The sequence below is a fragment of the Dama dama genome, chromosome 19, assembly GCF_033118175.1.
Source record: "Dama dama isolate Ldn47 chromosome 19, ASM3311817v1, whole genome shotgun sequence".
NCBI classification, from domain to species: domain Eukaryota; kingdom Metazoa; phylum Chordata; class Mammalia; order Artiodactyla; family Cervidae; genus Dama; species Dama dama.
The window spans coordinates 73,562,373-73,588,406 of NC_083699.1; the positions used below are offsets into that span (position 1 = coordinate 73,562,373).

Genomic DNA, 26,034 nt, shown 5'->3' on the forward strand with positions numbered 1-26,034 from the left:
CCCAGACAGCCCAGCCACAGCCTGGGGCGACGGCATCTGGGAAGCACCCATCTTAGTAACAGATCATGCCTGAGCCCTCCAACCATCAGTGGGAAGAGAAGCGGCCCCTCCAGGGATGGAATGAGCCTACAGAGTCCCCTGACCCGGGCAGCCATGGGGCTGGAGCCCTGTCACTGGTCCACTGATAGTTTCAGTCTGCTGACCTGAGCCCAGATGATTTCTGCCAGCTCCCGGCGGTTCTGCACGATGGCCCAAATGAGAAGATCACGGACCGGATCTATGGTGAAGGTTGCTTGGCCTGATGAACGCTTGTACAAGGGCTGGAGACTCACTCCCTGCACCTGTGAGCAGCGGACAGTCAGCGACCCCACCTGGGGTGGGGACACCTGTTGAGGGTGCAGGACCTGAGCTCAGCCCCACTATCCTTGGAGGACGAGCCCTGAAAGCCACTTTTCCAACAACACTCAGATGGTTCTCATGCACACTCACGCACACTAGGGTTTCTTAAGCACCACTCTGGAGACATGAAGAAACACCCAGGAAGTGCAACACTAGTTACCACCCACATCATTTGTAGACTCCTGCTACTCGCCAGGCATCCCACTGTTCCTTGGTCTTGTGTGATGACATCAAAGTCTTTCTCTATGAAGTAAAATTCTAAGACAGTCTGTTAATAGATTCATGCTGTGACCTCCTCAAGGGAACCTGCAGTGTCTCTTGCAGAGAAGACCAGCAAGAAAGACCAGACAGACAGAGCCATGTGTGAGTGGGAGGGCTCTGGCCCCAGACACACTCAGTCTATAGTGACACAGTCTACAGTGATTCCAGGCTTCCTGGCCCATCTGTAAATAAACACATCCTCAGACAGTCTGGAAGCAATTCCCAGAGAACACATTTCCCACATCACACACAAAACGACACTTTAAGTGATTTCAGAAATTGTCTGAAGGCTCATCTTTATGAAAAAGAGAAAGAAAAGTTAATTCATCTTCTTAAATTACAGACATGGTTCAATATGAGCTTCCACTTGGTACTTTCATAAGCATTTTCCAACTAGGCATCTTAAATATACTGGAATCAAGAAAACTAGCACCATGAATGTACAAAACTGTCAGGAAGCATTTAACAAAAGGCTTCCTGTGTGCTGTTTTGGATCTGTCAGGAACCCTCTGGCCCTTATTGATTCCTGAATATTCAGGAATTAAGAGGAGAGGCACGCCTTTCCCGGGGCTGAGGAATCCAGGCATTTCTCATTACTGTGATAAGTACCCTCTTCCTTCTTACGAAAAAGTTATTGTTTGCAAATCTCTCTTTGATAGGGATCGTCTTCTGTTTTGTAAGTCTGGAATTTTAATCTTTATCTTTGCTGAGAATAACCACCTTGTAAGACAGTATATATGCCCAGGCCATGTTGATTAAAACACCTTTGCTCCATCAGAGCTTGGGTCCTCGTGTCTTTCTTTCTTTCTCTCTCTCTCTATCTCTCTATTTCTGGCTAATTCCTTGAAGCGCGGAGGCCCGCTGAGCTCACTTTCTTGCCCGGGCTTCTAAGATCCTCTCGAGAAGGTGCACTGTGCCTTCACCCACTCGAGAGGGCGCCTGGTGCCTACGTGCAGCATCGCGAGCCCTAAGAACAGGACTCTATTGGCTTTCCACGTAAACCAGGGATATCAGCCTCTTTCTCTCTCTTACTTTCTTATCGTCAACCCCGGACCACCAGGTTTCGGTCCATTAAAGGACCAACAAGTTATCAGCCTCTTTCTCTCTCTTACTTTCTTATCATCGACTCCAGACCACCAGGTTCCGGTCCATTAAAGGACCAACACAAAACCAAGCCACAGCCACTTCAGTCTCAGCTAGGGCACAGCTCACCTAGGACAATGGACGGATTTGCAAGCCTGAAGGAAGTACATAATTTTCTAGCGGGAAAAAAGCAAAATCACGGTGATCTTAGAAGAGACAGAAAACCTAAACATCAGGACCATCAGGAAAGAAAAATAGAAAGTTATCAGAGTTACTACGCAAAAAGGCAGTGGGCCTGCTGGACTCCCAGGGGAGTCTGCCAAGCGTGTAAGAGGCAGTGAACTCCAGCCACATAAACTGTCCCAGGGCAGAGAAAGAAGAAACTCTTCCCAATGTTTTCACAAAGCTAACATAAAATTGATAGCAGAACCTGACATATACAACTCTCCCCAAATAAAACTACAATTAAAGACAACATTCTGATGCTCTAAGTCCTTTTGGTCTTGTCTGACTCTTTGCGACCCCATGAACTGTAGCCTGCCAGTCTCCTCTGTCCATGGGATTTCCCAGGCAACAATACTAGAGTGGGTTGCCTGCCCTCCTCCAGGGGATCTTCCAGATGCAGAGGTTGAACCAACGCCTCTTACATCTCCTGCTTTGGCAGGTGGGTTCTTTACACTAGCACCACTGTAAATTCCTAAAAATGTTGGGAATCCAGCATCAGATTAAATACATCTACAATCAAGTTGAGATTCAAAATAGGGATAAAAAGTAATAATGACTTATAATTCACCAAATTCATATGTCAAAGAAGAAGAGCATTTCAACTTCTCAGAAGGCATCTGACAAAGTTCAGCCCTGAGGTGTCATTTGTAAAACCTTATTGAATCTTGAGAGGAGTTTCAGTCACATAAATATACCACAGATGCCAGCATTACACTTAATGTTTGGAAACTGCAGGGTCCCCATCAAATAAAGATTCAGACTAGAAAACCCCTCCTCCTGTTATTGCCACACATGTGCGTCTCATGCAGACACAGATGAGCTATGCCGACCTGGCCACACAAACACCAATGGTGTGAGCAGGGCTCAGGGGAAGGGGTACAGGGGACAGCATTTTCCCGCATAATTTTTTGTACTGTTGAAAGTTCTTAGAAAGGGAGCTCCTGGACTGAATTGTGTCCACCACTTTCATATGCTGAAGCCCCAACCCTAGTGTGACTATTTGGAGATGAGACTTTACACATGGGCTGGATGAAACACAGCTGGAATCAAGACTGCCAGAAGAAATATCAACAACCTCAGATATGCAGATGACACCACCCTTATGGCAGAAAGAGAAGAACTAAAGAGCCTCTTGAAGAAGGTGAAAGAGGAGAGTAAAAAAGCTGGCTTAAAAACCCAACATTCAAAAAACTAGGATCATGGCATCTGGTCCCATCACTTCATGGCAAATAGTTTAATAATGGAAACAGTGACAAACTTTATTTTTGGGGCTCCAAAATCACTGCAGACAGTGACTGCTGCCATGAAATTAAAAGATGCTTGCTTCTTGGAAGAAAAGCTATGACAAACATAGACAGCATACTAAAAAGCAGAGACATCACTTTGCTGACAAAGGTACATATAGTCAAAGCTATGGTTTTTTCGAGTAGTATGGATGTGAGAGTTGGACCATAAAGAAGATCGAGTGCCAAAGGATTGACGCTTTTGAACTGTGGTGTTGAAGACTCTTGAGAGTTCATTGGACTACAAGGAGATCAAACCAGTTAATCCTAAAGGAAATCAGTCCTGAATATTCATCGGAAGGACTGATGCTGAAGCTGAAACTCCAGTACTTTGGCCACCTGATATGAAGAGCCGACTCATTGGAAAGACCCTACTGCTGGGAAAGATTGAGGGCAGTAAGAGAAGGGGATGACAGAGGACAAGATTGTTGGATGGTATCATCAACTTAATGGACAGAAGTTTGAGCAAGCTCCAAGAGATGGTGAAGGACAGGGAAGCCTGGTGTGCTGCAGTCCATGGGGTCACAAAGAATCAGACACAACTGAGCAACTGAACAACAACTTTACGTACGTGATTAAGGTTAAGGGAGGCCATAGAAGTGGGGCCCTGATCCAACAGGACCCTAGCCCTAGGGTGCCTAGGAGAAAAGGAAGCCATACTGGACGCTCTGAGGATGGAGCCAGAAAGTGCTCGGTCCTCTGCAGACCAGGAGGAGAGGCCTCACCAGAAGCTCACCTGTCAGCACCAAGACCTTGACTTCCAGCCTCCAGAGAAGGGAGAAGAAGATGCCCGCCATGTAACCTGCCCCATCTGTGTTATGACAGCGAGAGCTGACTTTCCCAATATCAATAAAAGTGCGTGTTTCAGAGCTCCAAAGCTGGCCAGCACTCACATTGATTTTGATGCTGGGCACCGGGAGGAGGCGCTGCCGGTCGCTGGAGTGGGGCCGGGAGTATAGTGGCTGTGTGGAGTCCCCGAGGAGCTCCCGGAGCACCTGGGCCACATGGTACAAGAGCACGCTGGGGTCCAGGTGCTCGGGCTCCCCAGAAAGCACCTTGTGCAGCTTGTAGTGGAACAGGCAGGTGGGCTCCAGGTTCTGGTACAGGTAGAACAGGGTGGCCTGGGAGACGAACTCCTTCAGCTGCACCCCATTCTCCAGGAAGAGCCTCACGAACTCAGGCTTGTTGGTGATGAGGGCAGCCACCATCATGGGGTACAGCTCTGAGGGCTGAGAGGGGGACATGGGGGTCATGTACTTGGCCATCAGCCTTTGGGCCCCGATCTTGGCACCCCCAAGACAGGAATGCTGTCGTCTCCCATTTTGGGAGGAGGAGGCATGCCGGGTGCCCTCACCAAGGACAGGGCCAGAATCTGGACAAGCCCCAGCAAGCCCCTCCTTAGGGCAGCCCCCGGCAGTCTTACCTTCCACTGTCGCTCATCGGTGAAGATCTCACTCTGGGCAATGTCCACGCGGTTCCACGCCACTGCCAGCTTCAGCTGGTGGTCCCAGTTCTCATGGCCAAAGTGGTCGAGGCTCTGAGAAGCTGTAGGTAGAAGCACATGCACTGGGGACTTCAATCTGGGTCTCAGAGCCACTTCAAAGCCCAACAAAGTCAGGGTGGGGTCAACAAGCCATCTCTATCATTTCAATTGAATAAATAAGGTGCTCAGTTACAAACCACACCACCACCCCCCGACCCCACCATACATATGCCTTCATACAATCACTTTTACTTTCAGGGTACCATCAGACCGTCTTTGGGTTTCCATCTCCACTCTTGCTTACCCCAGTTCCCAGCCCTGGCCCCAGGTCCTGCTCAAGCACCCTGCCCTAAGTTTAAAGGAGACAGGGTTCTCTGGAAGGCAGGCACTTTAACATTCACTTTCAAAACTTAGACCACGAAAGTCATCACATGTCCTTCTTTGCCTTGTTTGCAGAACCAGTGCAACTATTTGCCCAACTAGTTTCTGCTCTTTCTGGACTAACATTTTAAAACATGGGTTGTTATTTAGGGAAGAAAAAAGAACTCTGACCCTTACCTCACAACACACACAAAAAGTAACCTGAGATGAATCACAAACCTACACTTAAAGGGCTGTGGCTATGGAAGAAAGTATTTGCAACTGCAGGAAAGGAAAAGATTTCTTGGGGTGCAAAGAGCATAAATAATGAAGGAAAAAAATTGGTAAACTAAAATGTTACCAATTGGTAAACTAAAAGCTTTCTTTAGGACTTCCCTGGTGGTCCAGTGGTTAAGACTTCAAACTTCCACTGCAGGGGGTTGTGGGTTTGATCCCAGTTGGGGAACTAAGATCCCACAGGCCATCTGGTGTGGCAAAAAAATGAATAGATACATGTATATCCCTTCTGCTCCCTAAAGATACCTTGGAGGACGTATAAAAGCAGACCATGAACCAAGAGAAAACATCCCAGCATATAGGTCCAACACAGGATTTGCACAAGGATATACCAAGAACTCTTAAACCTCCACAAAAAAGACAAATAACCAATTAAACATGGACAAAAGATCTCACAGACACTTCATCAAGATGAAATGCAAATGGCCAACAAGCCCAGAGACACAAATTCAAACCATACAGCGATCTGGCTTCACACCCACCAGGAGGGCTACAGCTTCAAGGGCTGAAAGGACCAAGTGTGGGTGAGGGTGCAGAGCAGCCTGGACCCACACCCATGGTGTAGGGACAAGTACCCAGAAACAGTGAATGAGCTGACCCCCTACCATGAACATCTGCCATGGCTGCTGTCCTGGGGCCTGCCTCCATCCGGGGTGAGGGGCCATTCAGCCCAGAACAAATGCTCCTGGGCGCCAGGGATGTCATGAGGTCCATGCCAGCAGGAAGGACAGGGAAGCATAGGTCTCGCCCCAGAATGGGAGAGGAAGAGTGAAGTGTGGGTCCCGGGAGAGCAAGCCAAAGGGCAGCAGTCAGACTAAGGAGTGGAAGTCGGCCAAGAGCTCTACTGGTCTAGTGGATGCCTACGTTTGGAGTCTCCCCTGCACTTGGACTCTGTCCCTGGAGGCACAGGAGTTAGACAGGAGATAGGAACAGACCTCCGAGGCTCTTTCTTCCTACCCCAGAATTTTATGAGGAACTGTGATGACCAGGAAGGGGTAAGTCAGTACAGGCTGCACTCAGATTTCAGGTAAGAAGGTGAGTTGAGAAAGGCGCTTAAACCCCAACATCAGTGACTGGTACCACCTGCCCAGGGAGAGTGTGAGGTGGGCCTGGCAAGGTCCAGCTGCTCTCTGACCAGCATGTCTGCCCATGGGTGGTTTTCTGGCTCCTCTGGACTAGGACTCTGGCTCCTCCCCCACATCCTCTCCTCGCCTGACCCTCACCTTTCAGCAAGGCCTGCAAGATGGCCACGTCCACGTCCTGCTGGCCATCCTTCCCTTCCCGGAACACAGTGAGCAGCTGCCGCCTCCGGACGATGTCTTGAATCTGCAACAGGCATTTCCCGCATGAGGTTCCCCCACCTCTTCAAAGGGCACCTGCAGAACCAAGGCCCTGGATGCAGAACCGGAGCCCCGGGCAGGAGTCCCGCCTGCCATGTGGCCAGGGCCACCGCCTCGCCCCTACGCCCAGATGGTGATGAAGATGAAGATGCATGAGGACGAAACACATGGTGTTTTCGAGTGGCCTTTGGGGTAGAATATCCAACTCACTGATCAGTGGTATCTGTTCAACACCCAGCGATACTTAACTGAAGATCTCTGCCTGGTCCTCTGCCTGGGCCCTGCCTACCTAGCTATCAATCACCAAGCTATCTATCCTCTATTTCCTGTCACCTTTCTATCTAGCTGTCATCGATCTCATCTACCTATCATCTCTCAGCTGCCAGAACTGCCACAGTTCAGAAGCATCAATCAAAATTGAACTGTGGTGTTGGAGAAGACTCTTGAGAGTCCCTTGGACTGCAAGGTGATCAAACCAGTCAATCCTAAAGGAAATCAACCCTGAATATTCACTGGAAGGCCTGATCCTGAAGCTGAAGCCCCAATACTTTGGCCACCTGATGGGAAGAGTTGACTCACTGGAAAAGATCCTGTTGCGGGGAAAGATTGAAGGCAGGAAGAGAAGGGGATGACAGAGGATGAGATGGTTGGATGGCACCACCGACTCAATGGACATGAGTTTGAGCAAACTCCAGGAGATGGTGAAAGACAGGGAAGACTGGAGTGCTGCAGTCCATGGGGTCACAAAGAGTTGGACACGACTGAACGACTGAACGACAAGACCTGCCACCAGTCACTGCTTCATTGAACCTTCACCCTGAGGTGGGGGTGGGCCTCGCCTGGTTCCTCACACCCCAAAGCTTCAGACTCCACTCCCAGCTCCCAGGCCACCACACCCAGTCCCACCTTCTTTCCTGCCTGCCCCCACCCCCTTCCCCTCAGCCTGGACATGGCTCTTGCATCTGTACCCTCTATAAAGAGACTTCTCCCACCTAGAGGGCCCCTTGTACACCCTGCCTCCACCTCTAAGACCCCAACCGTCCCCATCCCTCAGGATCCCGCTTTCATGTCAACTCCAAAATGCCCAAAATGTCTCTCTTCCCAAACCCACCCCATCTTTTAGCCAAAACTTCTCCTGGATTTAACCCTACTCCTGATTCACAGGATGGAGTAGCTACTGCACGTGTGTGTTGACCAGGTACTAAGTAAGTACTTTCCCAGGTAGTACTTACTGGGAAAGTCCCAGGTAGACTCCTCTGAGTCTAAGTCCCAGTCACCCCTGACCTGCAGACAAGAGAGCAGGACTTCTGAGAGGGGGCCAGCACTCCTCCTGACACCAGCAATGTGGTGCTGGCTGTGAGTCAGCAAGAAGACCCCCAAAGGCAGATATCCACGTCCTCCCAGGGCTGCACCCATCTACCCACCACGGGGCAGACCAGCTCCAAGGCCTGTGGAGTGAATCAGTGATCACAGCTCTGGGGGGCCCCTCCCCACTGAACAAGAGCCACCATCAAGGGCAGCCCCCCGGCTGAAGACTGGCATGTATGAAGCACCATTTTCATGCCTTGACTCAGCCATGGATTGATAACACAAGCTCCTTTAAACCTCAGCAGATTAGACCCACTTCTGAGAAACGCCTGAATAATTTACAAGCTAACTGAGGGAAGGCCAAAGGCCTGCCGGCGAATACACACCAGCTCCGTGAGGAGCTGACCTGACGCCCACAGTGAAAACATCCCCCAGAACCTTAAGAGGTCTGCTGAGGCCACAAGAAGACAGAAGAGAGAGGGCCGCTATGCTGCCCATGAAACTTGTCCTGCTCGCCCTGGGCTGCCTGCTGCCCTCCCCCCACCAGCCGCCATCCGCAACCACAGCCCTCTTCTTGGTCTTTGGCTGGTGGGCACAGACGGTCCGCAAGGCCTGAAATCGGACGTGGTTAGAACCAAGCTTCTCCACTTGCCCTGAAAGGCCCTCGTCAGGCACTTAAACGTGAATCTGCAGGAGATTTAACAATCTGGTTTAGCATCTACAGAGCACATGACAGACACAGACCCCAGCTGCTTTGTCAGCCCCAGCTTACTGCTGGGGAAACCAAAGGTCAGACAGGCCCTGATTGCCTCCATCCCACAAAGAATCCTGCCAGGAAACAGCGGTCAGGGGACCTTAGGACAGGTGAGTCCAGCCCCCGGGGCTCAGGGCATGGCCGGACTGCAGGGTCAGTAGGACCACAGGGGCTGGAGAGTGGCAGGAGCGGGGGGCACTCTCTACAAGCCAAGGGCCTTGTGGGTGTCGAGGGCTCACCTAGCCACTCTCCTTCACACCTGCCCCTCTTTGGAGGCTGGGGCCAGGCCATGCATCCCTCTGCAGAGCTCAACAGGACCCCCAAAATCTGCACTGGGGATTTGACCAATTCTGAGGCCCATTTCAAATGCCCCAGATGATCTAACTGACTCAAAAGACGTGAAAGAGAAGCTCCTTCTTTCCAGGACTTGGAGAGACGACCCATGTACACTCCTGCACCACCACCCCTCCCAGCCCAGCAAGAAGCCTGTCTGTAAGGTCTCTAGAAGAAGTCTTGCAAGGTCTTCACCTGCCTGTACCTGGTGTCATCTCCCACTCTAGCTATGGAAGAGCAAAGTACCGATGCGTTTTACAGCAAAATTACTGAAATGCAGGGCAATCGTGGCCCTGGGCTATAATAGTCCCCACGGGTCAGGAGAAGGGTCCAAGTCAGACCATTCGGGGTGGGGGCGCCCATGAGGCTCACTGCTGAGGAGTTGAGGGGATAGGCAGAAAGCCATGTCCCAGAGACCCCCGCCCACTCCCTCAACCAGAGCAGCCCACTCTCATCCAGTTCATATGGTAACATTCCAGAAAAATCTTTGGAATCCAGTGGGCTAGCTAGAAAATGTCACACTAGGAAGAGAGAAAGAAAAGAGTCAATGAAGACAACAGGCTAATGGTTCAGGTCCCAGCCATCCGGATAGCCCGAGTCTGGTCAGCAGGGATGAACCAGAGCTGACGGCTTGGTTCTGGCACCCGGGCTGGGTTCGCGTAGGGTACTGGCAGCAGGGAGCTGGGTGAAGGTAAACAGAAACCCCCTATGACCTGTGCTCTTTCCCAACAATCTAAAACGGTCCCAAAACAAGGAGAGAGGATAGGCAGGCACGCGAAGCAAGGCTGGGTCCTCTTTGAATGATCTGTCCCTGGACGTGTAGCCGCAGGGTCATGCCCCAGCTCCCTGTGCTTCCACTCAGCATCTCCTCCCACGGGGGAGTGACGGTCCCCTCTTTGGGTGGAACTAGCTCCCTCCCAGGACTCGAGTCTCCAAAACCACTGGTGATGGGTTTCCCTCTGGAATGCTGGTCCTAGGACGGGGTGGGCCATGGATGCCTCTATCTGGGGGTGCATGTGAAACAACCCCCAGAACACCACATGGCTCCCAGAGCCACTCGGGGGCCCCCATCTGACACATCTACATGTCCCCCCACCTTGACAACCCCAGAAGGTGGGCCCTGCTACCCACTGCCGTCACTTGCAGCACCCCAGTGGCCTGAATCTGGGCTCCCCACCCCTCTGCCACCCCTAGGGCCCCAGCACCAGCCTCATGCCCACCCGGGGCACAGGGTCCTCTTTCCAGGATGGCCGTGGCTCATACCCGTGTTACCTGCCTGCCTGGAGTTCTGCAGGCGGAGGCCCAGCACATCCTCCCTTGCAGGGCAGCCTGCTGCCTCAGCTGACAGCTCCCTGCCTGCCCAGCTCACAGTCCCCACCCCTGCAGATGGCTCCCGTGCCCACCCCAGGTTGGCCAGGGCCTCTGAGTCTTGGTTATGTGTGTCCTGGTCCCACCGACCAGGCTGACAGTGTCTAACCTATGGGCTGCAGGTTCACACCTGGTGAATGACGTACCCGTCAGCCTCACCTTTTTTGTCCACTCGATGATCGTGAAGGTCTCAAACATCCCCTGGAAGAACATGCTCAGCTTCTGCTGAATCAGGGAGATTGTGATCTCAGAGATGGGCAGGCCGGCTACCTGTGCGATGACGTCAGCCACACGGCCCGAGCCCTCCACCACCACGCAGGGGGTGCCGTTGTTGATAGCGTTGTAGATGGTCTGCAACACAGGGGCCAGCATGAGCCCACCCACACGCACCCCGCCTAAAAGAGAGTGTTCTCTGAGAGCCCTGCTGTCTGGCTACGGTGAAGGTTTGTTGTTGCTGTTTAGTTGCTCAGTCGTGGTTGGTTCTTTGTGACCCTATGCACTGTAGCCTGGCAGGCTCCTCTGTCCATGGGATCCTCCAGGCAAGAATACTGCAGTGGGTTGCCATTGCCTTCTCTAGGGGATCTTCTGACCCAGGGATCGAACCTGCGTCTCCTGCTTTGGCAGGGGGATTCCTTACCACTGAGCCACCAGGAAAGCCCTGCTGGGAAGTTTACTGAAGACATTTTCTTGGTGTGTTCCTCTGCTCAGAGGGGAGGGGGCTGATTCTGATATACATGGGGTACACACCCAACATGCCACCTCTCTCAGGCCTGTCACTTGACACCACTGTCATGAAAGATTGGAATGTTTCCACCCCTTAACCTGTGGACACGTTAAGAAGAAAGAAGGGGTGCTGCCTGGGCCAGAGTTTCACACCCTCCTTGAGACCCAGGGTAAGACAAGGACATGGAGGGAGACCCCCAGAGATCAGGGGGAGAGCACCATGAGGAATGGGCACCACCACAGCAGGAAGGATGGCCTGCTCTGGGCAGCCCTGCCGGAGAGCCTCAGAGGGAGTTGGGGGGATCAGACACATCCTGCCCCCCAAGGCACCCCAGGACCTGTGCTGACCCCCTGAGGTTACTAAACATAAACAAAACGTCATGATCTGCCCCAAATCAAGACGTGGGCAGGGCCAGGCTCCCTCCAGCGGTTGCCCAGGAGAAGCTGAACTCCCTGCCTCTTCCAGCTCAGGTGCATGCCACTTTCTTGGCTTATGCCCGCATCGCTGCTGTCTCTGCTCTTGGTCATGTGACCTCCTCCTCGTCTAGGGACACTTGTCATGGCATTTAGGACCCACCTGGATAATCCGTGCTAAGATCCTTAGCTTCATCACATGACCAAAGACCGTGTTTCCAGATGACAGAACATTCACAGACTCTAGGTTTTAGGACCTGACATCTTGGTGGGGGGTATCACTTATCCCGCCTGCTAGAGCACCCATTCCTGGCATGAAAGATGTAGAGCTGTCTGTCTGTCCTGCCCATCTCTCTCCATCCCCAGGGCAGCCTCCCTGCCGAGTACATCATGGATGAGGAAGGCCAAGGGCACCTGACCTTCCTGGACAGCAACCACTCCCACTTCATCCTTGTGGACGACGGGACCCATGGCTGCCGTCACGTGACCAAGAGCAGAGACTGGAGCCATGCGGGCACAAGCCAAGAAAGTGGCATCCACCAGAGCTGGAGGAGGCAGGGAGTTCAGCTTCTCCAGGGCAATCCTGCAATCGCAATCACCCTACAATCCTATGGCAGAGGTCAGTTTGGCCCGAGTGCCACAAGGCAGGCACACTCCCTGCTGGACAGTGGTTCTGCATGAAGCTCCACGGCCATGAGTCAGCACCTGCTTTACATTCAGCTGCTGAATGTAAAGGAGCTGGGGGTGGGGGGTGCCAAGGGCTGTACTTTGAGGACTCCTCCTGGGAGCCTGAGTGCAGAGCTCTAGAAGCCCCCAACAGGCTGTCCGGGGGTCCTACAGGGCTGCAGTCCCTCTGGAACCCCTCTTTGCTCTGTGCTGGTCAAGCTCCAGGGCTGACCCTCCCGTGGCAGGGCCTCTCAGGGGGCTCCAACACACCCACCCAGAGAGACTGTGCATGGTGAATGCACCTCCCTCCGTTAGTGGACAGGCTCTCTGCCCTCTCTTGCCGACAGCTTCCATGGGAGGCAGGCCACAGCACTCTGGGCAGTTACTCACCCACCACAGGACTTGACCCAAGAGGCCCATCCCCTGCAGGACTCACGTTCAGAGTGCCGGGGCCCCCTTCCAGCACCACGCAGACAATCGGGATCTTGATAGCCACGCCTAGGATGAAGCAGGGAGCACAGTTCAGGACCGTGGGCTCTGAGCATCCCCTGGGCCCCTCCCCACTCCTGCCAGCTGCAGCCTAACAACCCAATATGCAGGAGAGCTTGAAGACCTCAGCTCAAAGGTGTCCAACCAACCAGCAAAACATGTGCAGAACCCTGTGTGTTTGACCTCCCAGAGCCCTAGGATCCATCCCACCCCAGCCACAGGGGAAATGAAGTCAAAGCCTGAGCTTTGACTCCTTCACGCTCTGGTTTCCGAACTGAGATGTGTGTGTAGTGAAGGGACCACAGGGTGCTCTGTGTCCCGAGTGCCTGCCTGGCCTTTCCTTCTGCTGTTAAAGGGGCATGAAAAGATGATCCCCTGGCCAAGTATACAGATGTCCAGGTGTGTTCTAATGGCCACCCCAGCACCCCACCCACCAAATGTCCTGGCTATGGCCAGCCGAGCCCCAGACCCCTGGACCAGCCCGCTCCCATCTCCTCCAAGCACCCTGGAAAGCGGGCCCCACTCACCTCCCCTCTCCTTGGTCTGTTGTGATATGAACTTCTCCAGCTTCGTCCTCAGGGGAATCTCGACACCATAGCGGCCGTGGGTCCCGTCGTCCACAAGGATGAAGTGGGAGTGGTTGCTGTCCAGGCAGGTCAGGTGCCCTTGGCCTTCCTCATCCATGATGTACTTGGCAGGGAAGCCGCCCTGTGGGTGGAGAGAGGTGGGCAGGACAGACAGACAGCTCTACATCTTTCACGCCAGGAATGGGTGCTCTAGCAGGCGGGATAAGTGATACCCCCCACCAAGATGTCAGGTTCTAAAACCTAGAGGCTGTGAATGTTCTGTCATCTGGAAACACGGTCTTTGGTCATGTGATGAAGCTAAGGATCTTAGCACAGATTATCCAGGTGGGTCCTAAATGCCATGACAAGTGTCCCTAGACGAGGAGGAGGTCACATGACCAAGAGCAGAGACAGCAGCGATGCGGGCACAAGCCAAGAAAGTGGCATGCACCTGAGCTGGAAGAGGCAGGGAGTTCAGCTTCCAGCCACTGGAGGGAGCCTGGCCCTGCCCACATCTCAATTCTGGCCAAGTGGTACTGGTCTCAGACTTCTGGTGTTCAGAAATGCGAGAGTACAGTTCGGTTGCTTTAAGCCACCGGTTCTGTGGTCACTTGGGACACAGGTCCAGGAGAGGTGGTTATGGACCCGTGCACACGGCCCCTGGATGCCACAGAGGAGAGCCAGGTGGTGCTGCCGGAAGTCCTCTGAACTCCAGATGAGGAGAAAAGTGGAGCGTGACGCTGGAAGTCAGCCAGTATCTCTCGGCCTCAGATTTCCACTCTGTGTAACCAGCATTCAGGACAGAGCCCGTCCGGTCCATTAAGCACATCTGTGACATGGACACGGAAGGACAGGTGCCGAGGGGCCAGCTGTCTGGTGACTAGCGTCTGTGAGTGACACGAGGAGTCACTTTGCAGAGGAAGCGCTCCCCAGGAAGTGAACACACACCTCCCCCGCCCCAGGAAGGCCGGAGCCTCGCTCATAAGTCACACCTCGTGGGACAGTTGTCATCACACCTCCTCAGGGTGTCAAGGAGAATTTTATTTTGGGGCCAGTGTTTCCCTCCAAGCTTCCACGTGCGCATTATGCCAAATCTGCTGTGTCCTCAAAAAATCTTATTGAATGAATCAGTTCTTTTTTCCAACTGACATCCCCACATTTAAGCAATTGCTTCTCAGGCCTGCACCCTAGTGTATGGACGCGGGAAGGCTCTGTCTTCAAGCTCAGAAGAGAAGCTCATGGGAGGGGAATCAGGGAACCATTAAGCCCTGGGCTAAAAGGCCAGGCTCAGGGATATGACAACCCAGATGCTGGTAGGCTGTATGCTCCCAGCCAAGCTACACCTTTGCCAAGTCCATTTCTCATCAGAGTGGTGTTAGGAGGGCCCCCAGACCAGCAGCAGCTCTGGCAACTCTTAGGTGCACCCATCCTATGATCTCGAGGGAGGAAACCAGAGTCCAGACAAGGTGCTTACTCTCCTGGGGTCACCAGGATCTGGGGGGTTGGGGGGGGGGATTTGAGCCTGGGTCTCCCACATCCCTATCCAGCCACTTCCCCTGACACTGCACTTACCGTGGTGTCCAAGTGGTGGCCTGTTCACCGACCACTGGCTAAGATCCTACCATACCACCTCCCTGCTGTGCTACGACCCCCCCCCCCCCTCCCTGCCCAGAAGCAGCCTCCAGCTCACCATGGGGTGGATCAGGTTCTCCCGGTTGTGCAGGGCGCCCCACGTGGCGATCCCAATGGTGACCACTTCCCCATCACAGAAGCTGCCACTCAGGCTGAAGTCCCGCACCGCCTCGCCCACCTGCTTCATCACGCCAGTGTGGGACCCCCCGGTGATGACCCAGGCCCCTGGGGAGGAGCAGAGAGACACCGGGTGTTGTGCAGACTCTCTGCTCCAGGGCTTTCAAACTCATTGTCAGGTGTGAGCCCCACCACGATCAGGTCTCCCAGTGGCAGTCAGGACCCGTGATGTCCCACGATGCTCAGTTAGGTGGGGACAGGAAGGTGACCCCGGCTCTGACTGTAGGCCCTGCCCTCTCCCCCAGCTCCCCATTCCCTCCCTCTGTCCTGCTCTCAGGAACACGGCATCTCAGAACTTTCTCTAAATGCTTCTGTTTCGAAGCATCATCAGTGGGGAGCCAACCAGAGCTGGGTCTGCACCATGAGTAAGCCAGGCACAGCGGCCGGAAGTGGGTGAGTTTGATCAGACACTCCCCACCTTGCCCGGGCCTGGGCCCAACTCAGTGACCCACAAAGGCTGGCCAGTCCAAGGCCCTGACTCTGCCTTCCAGGGGTCCTCCCGCCTGCCCAGCACTCCCAGGCCTGAGCACCACCTGTGGTCTGGGCTTCAGTCCCTCTGTCCCTGCTCTACCTGAGGTCTGGGCCACCTTGAGGAGTCCTCTTCGGAAAACGCTCTTTAGCCTGGGCTTCATGTTGAAGTCCTTGGCCCCACCGGTCACGGAGATGAGCAGGTTGGGCGCATCCAGGCCCCACTGCTCGGTCATGAGCTGGTAAATCAGGCTGGAGGGAGTGTCCTGGGAGAGGCGGACGTACTGCAGGGAGGTCAGAAGACCCCGGGGGTCAGTGGTTGGCCAACCCAGACCCAGAGCCTGGCCACCCTGCCCCAGCCATGCCTGACAGCCTCAGGCAGGCAGGTGGACGCTCATGCTGGGTCCAGACAAAGCAAAAGTGGCTGCCTCCAAGCAGGTCATGGATTGAGAGAGAGGGGAGGCAAGGGCTGAGAAGAGAGGCCACCGGGGGGGCCAGCTCCGGGGTCTCTCTGTTGAGGGCACCCCAGCCTGAGCCCCACGGCCTGACTCCCGTCTCCCCACAAGGCAACGTGGTGATGCACCAACAGCAGCTCATGGAGGGGCGGGGCTTGGAGGTGGTGCTGAGGAAGGCGGCTGTGGGGCCAAGTTCACCTCATTCAACAGGCTTTGTTCAACCTCTTGGGCCAAGTGGGCCAAGTGGGCAGCGACTCTAAGAAATCGAAGAGGAAGGTCGCACCCAGCCAACAAGAGGCTGGGGGTCCCAGAACTGCAGCACAGAAACAAGTGACCCCCCCCCCCCCAGACTCCTCAGGGCACAGCTGCCCAAGAGCTGGCATAGAACCCTCCAGAAGGTAGGTTAAAGCCAGGGGGCTGGGACTCTGATTCAGCAGGGTGGGGGTGGGGCCCGAGTCTGCTTGGCAACGCTGCTGGCCCGGTGACCACCCTGAGATTGGCAGCACCAGAGAGAGATGCCGGCCAGGCCTGGGCCCCCCACTGGCCCCACCAGCGCCCCCATGCTCCCAGGCAAGCCTGGAGCCCTGATCCGCCCCGCTCCACCACCTGCCGGACTCCCACCTCTGCTGCTGACTCTCCTGCCATCCCCAAGGCCTCCCCACTGCCCATTACCCCGCCTGGGTGCTGTGTGCTCCCCTGCTCCCTCCTGGCAGTGACAAAAGTCATTCAGGCCACGCCCTGAACTCGCTACTGTGCCCCGCCCACACCTCTCCTGGAGCCCTGGCAACAAATCCCCTGAGGGCATCATGTAGCTCTATTTGCCATGCAGAGCCCTCCACCCTGCCCCCCCACCCAGCACTGGGCAGGTGGGTTCTGCAGCCTCCCACGCCCTCCTTAGGGAGGCCCGGCCACCGAAGTCACCTAGGGTGGGCTCTGGTCCCCAGTAAGAGCAGTGGAGTCATGGAAACCAACCTTTCCCACTTTCTGGCCCAAGCCCGTGAAGACGATGTCACCGAACGCATCTGTTGGCATCTCCCTGACATGCTTTTTCGGGTCCCACTCCTGGCCCTGGAAGGCGTGGGGCCACGTGGCCTCCTCCAGGTGCTTCTCACGTGGGTAGCCGCACTCGCACACCACCTTCCTGCAAAGGCCGGGGGTCACCAGGGGCAACTGGTGCCTGCTCCTCTCCTCGGCAGGGATAAAGGAAGCCCAGGGGAGTCATGACTGGCACCCCAGCCATGGAGTCAGCAGAGACACATAATCATCAAACTTCTAAAATCTAACAACAAAAATCTTGAAAGTCGGAAATGATACCTTACCTGTTGGAGGAAAATAACTGGACAACTGATTTTGAATCAGAAGCCAGAAATCAGTGCCAGGAAGAATCCACACAACATTTTTCTAAAGATGAAAACGACAAAACCCAGAATTCTGCATCCAGCAAAAATATCATTCCACGTGAAAGGGATGCCAAGACACTCTCAGGTGAAAGAAAACCAGGGAACTGGTCAACAAACAAACTTCCCCAAAGAAGATGGCTGGAGGAAGTTCTCTAAACAGAAAGGAAATGATAAAAGGAAGAATTCTGGAATATCAGCATGTTGTCAAGCAGGGGATTTCATCAACCAAACTTCCCCAAAGAGGATGGCTAGAGGAAATTCTCTAAACAGAAAGGAAATGATAAAAGGAAGAATTCTGGAATATCAGCTTGTTGTCAAGCACGGGATTTTTGTAGACACTAACGCCTACAGCCAGCTATTTGCTCTGTAAGTGAATGTTGAAACATCTCTAGTCAATAGAGTTCAGGTAAGGAAAGATGTGTTAAGGTGTATTGCTCTGTCTCTGGTCAATAACTTGTTGAAAACAAAGAAAGAAGAATGGAAAGAGTAAAAGTATGGGTGGGTGAATAAACACATTTCCTCCTCTTGAATTTTCTGAAGTATGGTTTGACGGTTGAAGAAAATTGCACCATGACCTAATATGTATGTGGAGGAAATTTTGTAAACAGTTATAATATAAATGGGGAAGGACAAAGCATTGTAAAAGGTGGGAATGTTTCTGCATTTCCCACAAACTGGTGAATGTCAACACCGGGAGACTAGTATGATTTCCCAATACACGTAGATATCAGTAATATGTGATAAGTTAAGTATATAAAATGTAGTACCTGGAACAACCACTAAAAAGCTATAAAAGAGATACAGGCAAAAATAGCATAGACAAATCAGACGGAACTCTAAGAAAAGTTCAAGTAACCCACAGAAAGGCAGGAAAAGAAAAACAGAGAAATATAAACAAAAAAATACAATGGTAAACTTAAGTCCTCATATACCAATGAAAGTGAAATTGTCGGTCACTCAGTTGTGTCCAACTCTTTGTGTCCAACCCTCATGGACTGTAACCCACCAGGCTCCTCTGTCCATTCTCCAGGCAAGAATACTGGAGTGGGTTGTCATTTCCTCCTCCAGGGATCCTCCTGACCCAGAGATCAAATCCATGTCTCCTGTGTCTCCTGCATTGCAGGGAAATTCTTTACCACTGAGCCACCAGGGAAGCCCCAGAGATTGGCAAAATGGATGAAAAATAATAAGATCCAATTATTTGTCATCTACAGAAACCTCACTACAAATATTGTGATCTAGGCTAGTTGGCTCCTCTGAAGTAAACAGGAGCCTAGGACCAACACACACAACTCGAACGGATCACAAAGGCATTCCACTGGGTGAAAAAAGCCAGCCTTGACACATCACCTCATGAAGAATTCCTCTTATATGACATTCAGCAACTGAAACAATTGCAGGAATGAAGAGCAGATGAGTGATTGCCAGGGGTTATGGATGGTGGGGTAGAAGTGACCACTGGTGGGACCGTGGGGTCCATCTGCAGTATCTTTACAATTTCTTGTAAATCTATAGTTATTTCAAAATAAAAAGGTCAAAAAAGCACACGGTGCAGGCTCAAAGCAGAGACTTCTAGATCTGGGGCCAGAGGGATGCACATGGCCCCCCAAAGAGAACACCCCATCACCTCTTTTCAACTGTCACCTCCTCCCTCGCCTCCTTTGTCTTGGTGGGTTGAAATTGTTTTACTCCTTTAGTGCCATTCTTGGGAGGACAGAGAGGAGACAGCAACTATGTTCTTCACAGCTTGTTAAATTGGAAATCTACACATTTTTTTTAGAGGCCTACTTTAGCTAGTAACAGGTGACCTAGAAGACAAGATACAGATGAGAGCAAATCAAAAAATCTGACACCAGGTGAGACCTGAGCCCAACAACACCAGGGGAAAACACGACTGGACCTAGAGAGAGAAAATGGGTTTCCCTGTAGCTTACAGAGTGTGGCCTTAGGGGCTCCGACTCTCAACTTCTCAATCATTAAATGGGGGGAAAAATACATTCTCTGACCCCTAACCTGCAGAATTTGTGAGGGCCAAATAAGGTTCTAGATAGAAGATAGCTTATAAAATTTGTGTGGGTTAACTAGCCGTGCAGAGGACCAAGGCTGGATCAAGAGGCCAAGGCCCACCGTGTGCTCTGTCCCCCAGTCTCCTGGGTTCAGTACCCCTGTCCCGCTGCTCAGGCCGGGGCCTTCTCAGGCCAGGGAGCACTGGCCCAGCCATTGGGAACTCCAAGCCCACCTTCTTCTAGGACTCCTCGTGTGCAGGAGTGCTAAATCGCTTCAGTTGTGTCCGTCTCCTTACGACCTTAGAGACCATAGCCTGCCAGGTTCCTCTGCCCATGGAATTCTCCAGGCAAGAGTACTGGAGTGAGTTGCCATACCCTCCTCCGGGGATCTTCCCAACCCAGGGATTGAAACTGCATCTCTTATGTCTCCTGCATTGGCAAGTTGGTCCTTTATTACTACCGCCACCTGGGAAGCTCTTATGACCCCTTAGGGGACTCAAATCACTTCTAGACCTGCAGGGCTCCCCTGAGCACCACCTGTGAGCACCTCCATTCAGGGAGGAGGAAGCTGGGTCCAATGTGGGGGAGGGGGCCGCCAGGACAAGGACGCCGTCTTGTGTCCTTGCCCAAGGCCACCCCAAACTTTCTCATAAATTGTAACAGCCTAGAATAGACCACACCCTCCTCTCCTCTCTTTCAACCATCCCCCAATGAGATTAGGTCTTCAATCGACAGAGTGTTCCCAAGCCTGACACAGAGCAGGAAACTACAGACTGTAGACCCAGAAGTTGAATAATCAGAGAATTTTCACAGGGCTCTTGGCCCACGTGGGTAGGTGGGGCTCTGCCCCCTCTCCCCTCCCCTCACCAGCACCTCATGACATATGAGGAAGAAGCTGCCACGGGGAGTTACACGCACTCAAGTGACAGCCCGCCCTGCCTCCCCCCTACCTCATGGCTGCTCCTCACATGGGTTCTGGTACCAAGAAAGGTTTCAGAGCCAAACATATCCTGAGCACCATTCCTTCAAAGAGGGACAGAAACACTGAACAAGGAAGAAGCCCCATTTCTGACTCAGATACAGACTGTACCCCAACCCTCACTGACTCCTGTGGATATTTCTCTGCTATTTGTTCAGAATTCAGAGGACAGGAGGGGCTGAGGTTGGACAGATGGCACCCCTTGAACCTCTACTGACCAGACCCGGCCTCCACATAACCTTCTTCAAAGGGTTTTGGAGCCAATGACTCCTGCAAGGAAACCTGGGGACCACAAGTCTCCTCTGGGGCTACTGTTGTAAGCTTATTTTAAAAACTAAAACCAGAGACCTCATTGCAAAGCCCTCTGCACATGGTCAGAGCAATCAGCCTAAACTTGAACTCTGATCACTACTGAATACAAACTTGAGGCCATCAGCTGGATCATGGTGGCAACCTTCTCTGACGCAGGGGTCCCCCATGGCCTCCGAGGAGGAAGGAGGGCTATCGTCCGAAGAGGAGCCAAGCTGGAGCGTGAACCCCCAAATGGGGCACTTTTCGTGACAACATCCCGGGCACATCCCAGAAGGAACAGCATCATCGTCGGTGATCATGCACCTCTGGCTCCAGATTATCATCCTCTTCCATCACCCAGACACGGCATGCCTCTCTCCTCTATATTGTTCACAGTCTAAGCTGGACGCTGGCTATCTGTCCAGTGGGGAAGTAATAATGTGACTCAGCCACGGTCAGAGCTCAGAACTTGTTCGAGAAAACCACAAAGCCACATAATAGAAGTGCTGCCGGCAACCAGCAGAAAAGACAAATACAGAGTGCGGTAGAGGGAGGGGTTACATCCTGTGTGTGGTCAAGGAGGGCTCCGTGGTGGAGGCGGCATCACCAGGCGACAAAGGAGCAGAAGTAATAAAGAGTGAGGCCCATTTCCTGCAGAGCGAGGACTAAGGTGCGTCTGGAGGGGAATGCTCCGAGCACCCCAGGCTGGTACATACACTGGGGCTGTCCCCTCCTGAGGCCTGGTCAGCCCTGCCCTGGTCAGCTACTCCATGTGGGAAGAGGGAAAGAAATGGGTTAGTCAGTCAGTCATGTCTGACTCTGTGACCCCATGGACTATAACCCACCAGGCTCCTCTGTCCATGGAATTCTCCAGGCCAGAACACTGGAGTGGGTCACCACTCCCTTCTCCAGGGGATCTTCCCAACCCAGGGATCAAACCTGGGTCTCCTGCATTGCAAGCAGATTCTGTACCGTTTGAACCACCAGTGGGAACAGAACAAGTCACTCACCCAGTGTCAGATGGTTTGGAGCTTTCCACAAAGTATATGCATTCTTTCTTCTTGATGTTGTCAGGAATCCATGAACTCAGGTTTCTTTGCTGAGGGTAAAAAGGTCACTGAGAGATTCTCAGGCAGTTAGATCCACACCCCATACCTCATCAGGCCCACCCGTGCACCCTGACATCCTTCAGGGTCTTCCTTCAGAGACAGGACACTGAGCCCTCCCCCACCACCTGCCAGAGGCCCTCAGGTGCAGACCCCAGAGGGAGGAGTGAACCTGGGGATCTGCTCCTCCTGGGCCCCTGGGATTTCACAGCCCTTTACAGTTTGTAGGTCAGAGCTGCGTTCCTCAGGAGCAACAGTGTGGTGCAAAGGTGACTGTGAGTATCAGGACACCCGCCCACATCCGAGGGACCAGGCTGAGAAGTGAGACACCATCTTCACACCCAACCAGTGGTGTGACATTCAAATGTCCCCAACACAAGCCTGCCTGGGGCTTTCTGTGCAGCCAACCCAGGCCTCAGCTGGTGCCCGGGCCTTCCTTGTTGGATAAAGGATGCAAAGTCATCACACAATGAGGTGGGTGGGTGTAGGGGCTTACCCAGCACTTTCCCAATTGGAACCAGGACAGGAACCAACCCAGCGGCACAGACTTGGGCCCCCCAATGTTCTCTCCAAGTCCCCTCTGCTGGGTTGTGGTCCCCAGAAAAACTAGGGGGTCACTGTGCCCCACCAGGGCCCTGGCAGACCCAGTGACCCCAGACCTACCTTTTCACAGTTGCTGAAGAGGTGCTGCGACCTCCTGTTCCTGCAGAGGCTGGTGCTGCTCCACCGGAGGTTGGGGACCATGGCCTGGTCGGCCACCCTCCTGGGCCGCACCCCAAAGCTGTCTTCCTCCCTGGAGCTGGCCTGATCCCGACGCCTCTTCACCAGTGACTCCATCCCGATGCCCGGCTCAGGTTCCGCAGAACAGGCTTGGTCCTGCTACCTCAAAACAAACTTCTCTCTGGCTTTCGAAGCCAGGGGACCTGGAAATGAGGTAGGAGGTAGGTGGGCCCCAAGGTGAGCAATTAGACATTTTGAGGAAATTCTCCTTCCAACAATCTCAAGGAAAAATTACCTTGGCAGGAGCAGAGAGGAGCTAAGCTCTGATGGAATAAAACCAAGACAATCTCAGTTTTCATCCTTGAGGTCAAGGAGACTCCCCCCCCACCCCTCTGCACAAGAACAGAAACGTTCGGTGGGGGTCCAAAAGGAAGGCGCACTAGTCCATAATATGTCCTGTCAACCTCTCAGAGACCTTCATGCTGGAATCTGTCTCAGCTAGAAGACGCATGTACACATAGTGGAGGGCCCTGCGTCGGCCCAGATATGGGCAGAAAGTAGGATAATTGGCCAGAGGAAAACAAAGACCCAGAAAATGGCCCCATATAAGTGATCTAAGCTGCCCCCGCTGCACACAATTCTGTGAACCCGACCATGTGTCTATTTGCAAGTAGCCTGTTCTTAAAACACACTTTACTTGCCTCACCACTTTTCATCTCTTTGCTGATTTCTTTCTTCAAAATAGCCGAGAACCGAACCACTAGTGACTGACTCTAGCCACTGGTCCCTGGTGATCTAGTGGTTAGGATTCAGTGCACTCATCATCACAGCCCAGGTTCAATTCCCGGTCATGGAATGAGATCCCACTTGAAGCTGCCACACCCCAAGACCACCCAAGGTGAGAAGCCAGCCATCGGGGCTGCTACAGTGGGTCGGGGGGATGGGTCAGGTGTTTCCTCCTGTGGGGCCCCCCTGTCGTCTGGCTTGCACATTCTTCCGACTGCCCGAGCTCTGGCCTCATCAGGCGTGGGCAGTCTGGAGGCACGTGTATAGCCACGGGGCCCAGGCACCCATTCATACTCTTGGGTCACTGTGAAGGACCAGAGAAAGAGCACCGTGCCCACCCGCCCTGTTCCTGTGTTACCTGGTGATGCCCGGGAGCCCGAGACCAGGGGAGAAACTGCCCGGTCCTCACACGCAGTGCTCATGATGGGGTCCCAGCCTCCTGCTTCCAGACGTGAGTCACTCCTTCTGTTTTCCCAGAAGGAGAAAAGCCCCCACTGCCCGCAGAGCTGGTTTGGGGAGTGGCAGAGACTTGCACTCTGTGACACGGCCCCTCCAAGTAAAACAGATCCTGTTTTCTGAAACCCTTGCTCTGACCTGGTCTCCATCACCAGGGCCTCAGTAAGCAGCATGACTACTTCCCTCAGGTTACGAATGTGAAAATAAATACATGCACGAACTTCCCTGGAGACACGATGCCCACGGTGACATCTCAGGACATCACCCATATCACCCCAGGTGTCATCCAGGGAGGCCCCCACTGCCACCGGCTGCTTCAAGGGTGTGAACAGGGGCAGAGGACAGCTCATGAGGTCTCCCTCCCTCTATCACCCTGAAGCCCTTTCTGGCCACATCACCCTCCCCCACACAAGACGTCACTGATGGTCACTGATAGTCGTTTCTCTGCCCATTGTGGGGTCCAGCATAGGTGGCCCCAAAATGTGCCTCAGAGACATACTGATTATTTTGAATTAAAAAATTTAAGAAAAACTGACTCTTGGAAAAGACCGTTATGCTGGGAAAGACTGAAGTCAGGAGGAGAAGGGGATGACAGAGGATGAGATGGTTGGATGGCATCACTGACTTAATGGACATGAGTTTGAGCAAGCTCCAGGAGTTGGTGATGGACAGGAAAGCCTGGCGTGTTGCAATCCCTGGTGTCGCAAAGAGTCAGACACGACTGAGCGACTGAACTGAATGAATTTTAAGGATGAGATGTTAGATAGCATCACTGACTCAATGGACATGAACTTAAGTAAAATCCAGGAGATGGTGAAAGACAGGGAAGCCTGGCATGCTGCAGTCTATGGGGTCGCAAAGGTGAATACTACTTAGCAACTGAACAACAACAAAAATTCCTTAAGAGACAACCAACGCAAGAGGGCCACTCTTACCCTCCCTTCTGTCTCCTTGGGAGCAGGGCAGAAACCTCTCCTGTGAAAGGTGCACCCTTGCACCCAGAGACAGTAGGACCCTATCACCAGAGATGCAGACTTGGGGCCAAGAGGCCTGTGTAAACCAACCTCGTGACTTCTTTCATTGACTAAAGCCCAAACTCTTTAGATCCTTCACTCACTGGGTACCTCAAACTTAAGTTTCATTGCCCTGTCAATTCCTCACTAGTGTATTGTTTCTTTTTCTAAACAGTATAAAAGCTGCCTGCTTTGCCCACTTCTTAGGTCCCATTCCTATGGGACCTCCAGGTGCATGAAATTAAATTAGTTTTTTTTTCTCCTGCTGATCTGTCTTGTGTCAGTTTTACTATTATTATCAGTTCAGCCATAAGAACCCAAGGCAGGCAGCAGAGGAAGTTCCCCCTCCCAACACTTTTCATCTAGCTTCAACATGCGGTCACTGTGCTCTGGTGAAGGGGGGTTGGGATTTGTCAGGGAGTGAGGCACCTGCCATCACCTGGCCTCCCTGGCCCACCCTCTTCTGGGCCATTCAGTTCAGTGCTGGGCACTTGGGGTACTTGGGGTCGAGCCACTGGCTCGACACAGGGCTCAGGCCACGTCTCATGTCTTTGTCCTCACTCTTCCCCCTGGGCAGCTCCTGCCCCCTCACTCCTAGGCCAGGGTCACTCCCAGACATGCCCATACCTGCGGAGAGGAAGGGAGCCAAACCTTCCTCACGTGGAGGCACCACGACAACACAGGACATTGTTTTCAGGAGTGGGTGCTGAGGCTACAAACACCTACAGATGCAAAAGCAGCCTTGGAACTGAGCAACGTGCAGAGTGGAAGAGTTTAGCGGAGTGCTAGAAAAAGCCTCCATCACCACGGACAGACAGAACAAGTGTGGTGACAGCTCAGGACAGGAGAGCTGTAGGGAGTGCCCCAGCCTCCTTAGAGAAACCTAAGTGGTCACAAGCAGATGTTAGTAGAAAGAGGGACGGGGAAGGCCATTCTGATGCATCTCAGATGGAAACAGGGACCATGTTATTGCAAACTGAAGGAAAGGCAATCGTGTTACCAAGAGGTAAGGAGCTAGGTGAACTGCTTCTTTCCTGGTGTTTTGTGGAAGATAGAACTTGTGAGTGATGAAATTTGACTGAGGAAACAGGTAGGCAAAGTGTTGAAAGTACAGCAAAGCTTCTCTTGAGTACTTACAGGAAAATGCAAGAAGAGAGGAATGACCTAAAGATGGACTTCCAATCACAAAACAC

The 26,034-nt window shown here is 52.9% G+C and overlaps 1 protein-coding gene across 3 annotated transcripts in view; it reads right to left on the bottom strand.

Moving 5' to 3' along the window:
- TRPM2 (transient receptor potential cation channel subfamily M member 2) overlaps nt 1-26,034 on the bottom strand; it is a 49,221-nt gene that overhangs the window by 18,925 nt on the left and 4,262 nt on the right. For 2 of the 3 annotated variants that reach the window (XM_061167462.1, XM_061167463.1), the window contains exons 2-13: nt 22,530-22,789; nt 21,771-21,859; nt 17,057-17,225; nt 15,733-15,913; nt 15,043-15,209; nt 13,314-13,494; nt 12,734-12,795; nt 10,654-10,845; nt 6,615-6,717; nt 4,675-4,796; nt 4,145-4,480; nt 204-341 (exon numbers count right to left, since the gene is read on the bottom strand). In XM_061167462.1, coding sequence (XP_061023445.1) covers nt 204-341; nt 4,145-4,480; nt 4,675-4,796; nt 6,615-6,717; nt 10,654-10,845; nt 12,734-12,795; nt 13,314-13,494; nt 15,043-15,209; nt 15,733-15,913; nt 17,057-17,225; nt 21,771-21,859; nt 22,530-22,703 — 1,914 coding nt within the window. In that variant the 5' untranslated portion in view covers nt 22,704-22,789. Of the gene's footprint in view, nt 1-203; nt 342-4,144; nt 4,481-4,674; nt 4,797-6,614; nt 6,718-10,653; nt 10,846-12,733; nt 12,796-13,313; nt 13,495-15,042; nt 15,210-15,732; nt 15,914-17,056; nt 17,226-21,770; nt 21,860-22,529; nt 22,790-23,730; nt 24,198-26,034 lie in introns of those variants that run through there. The other variant, XM_061167464.1, reaches the window with a different exon arrangement.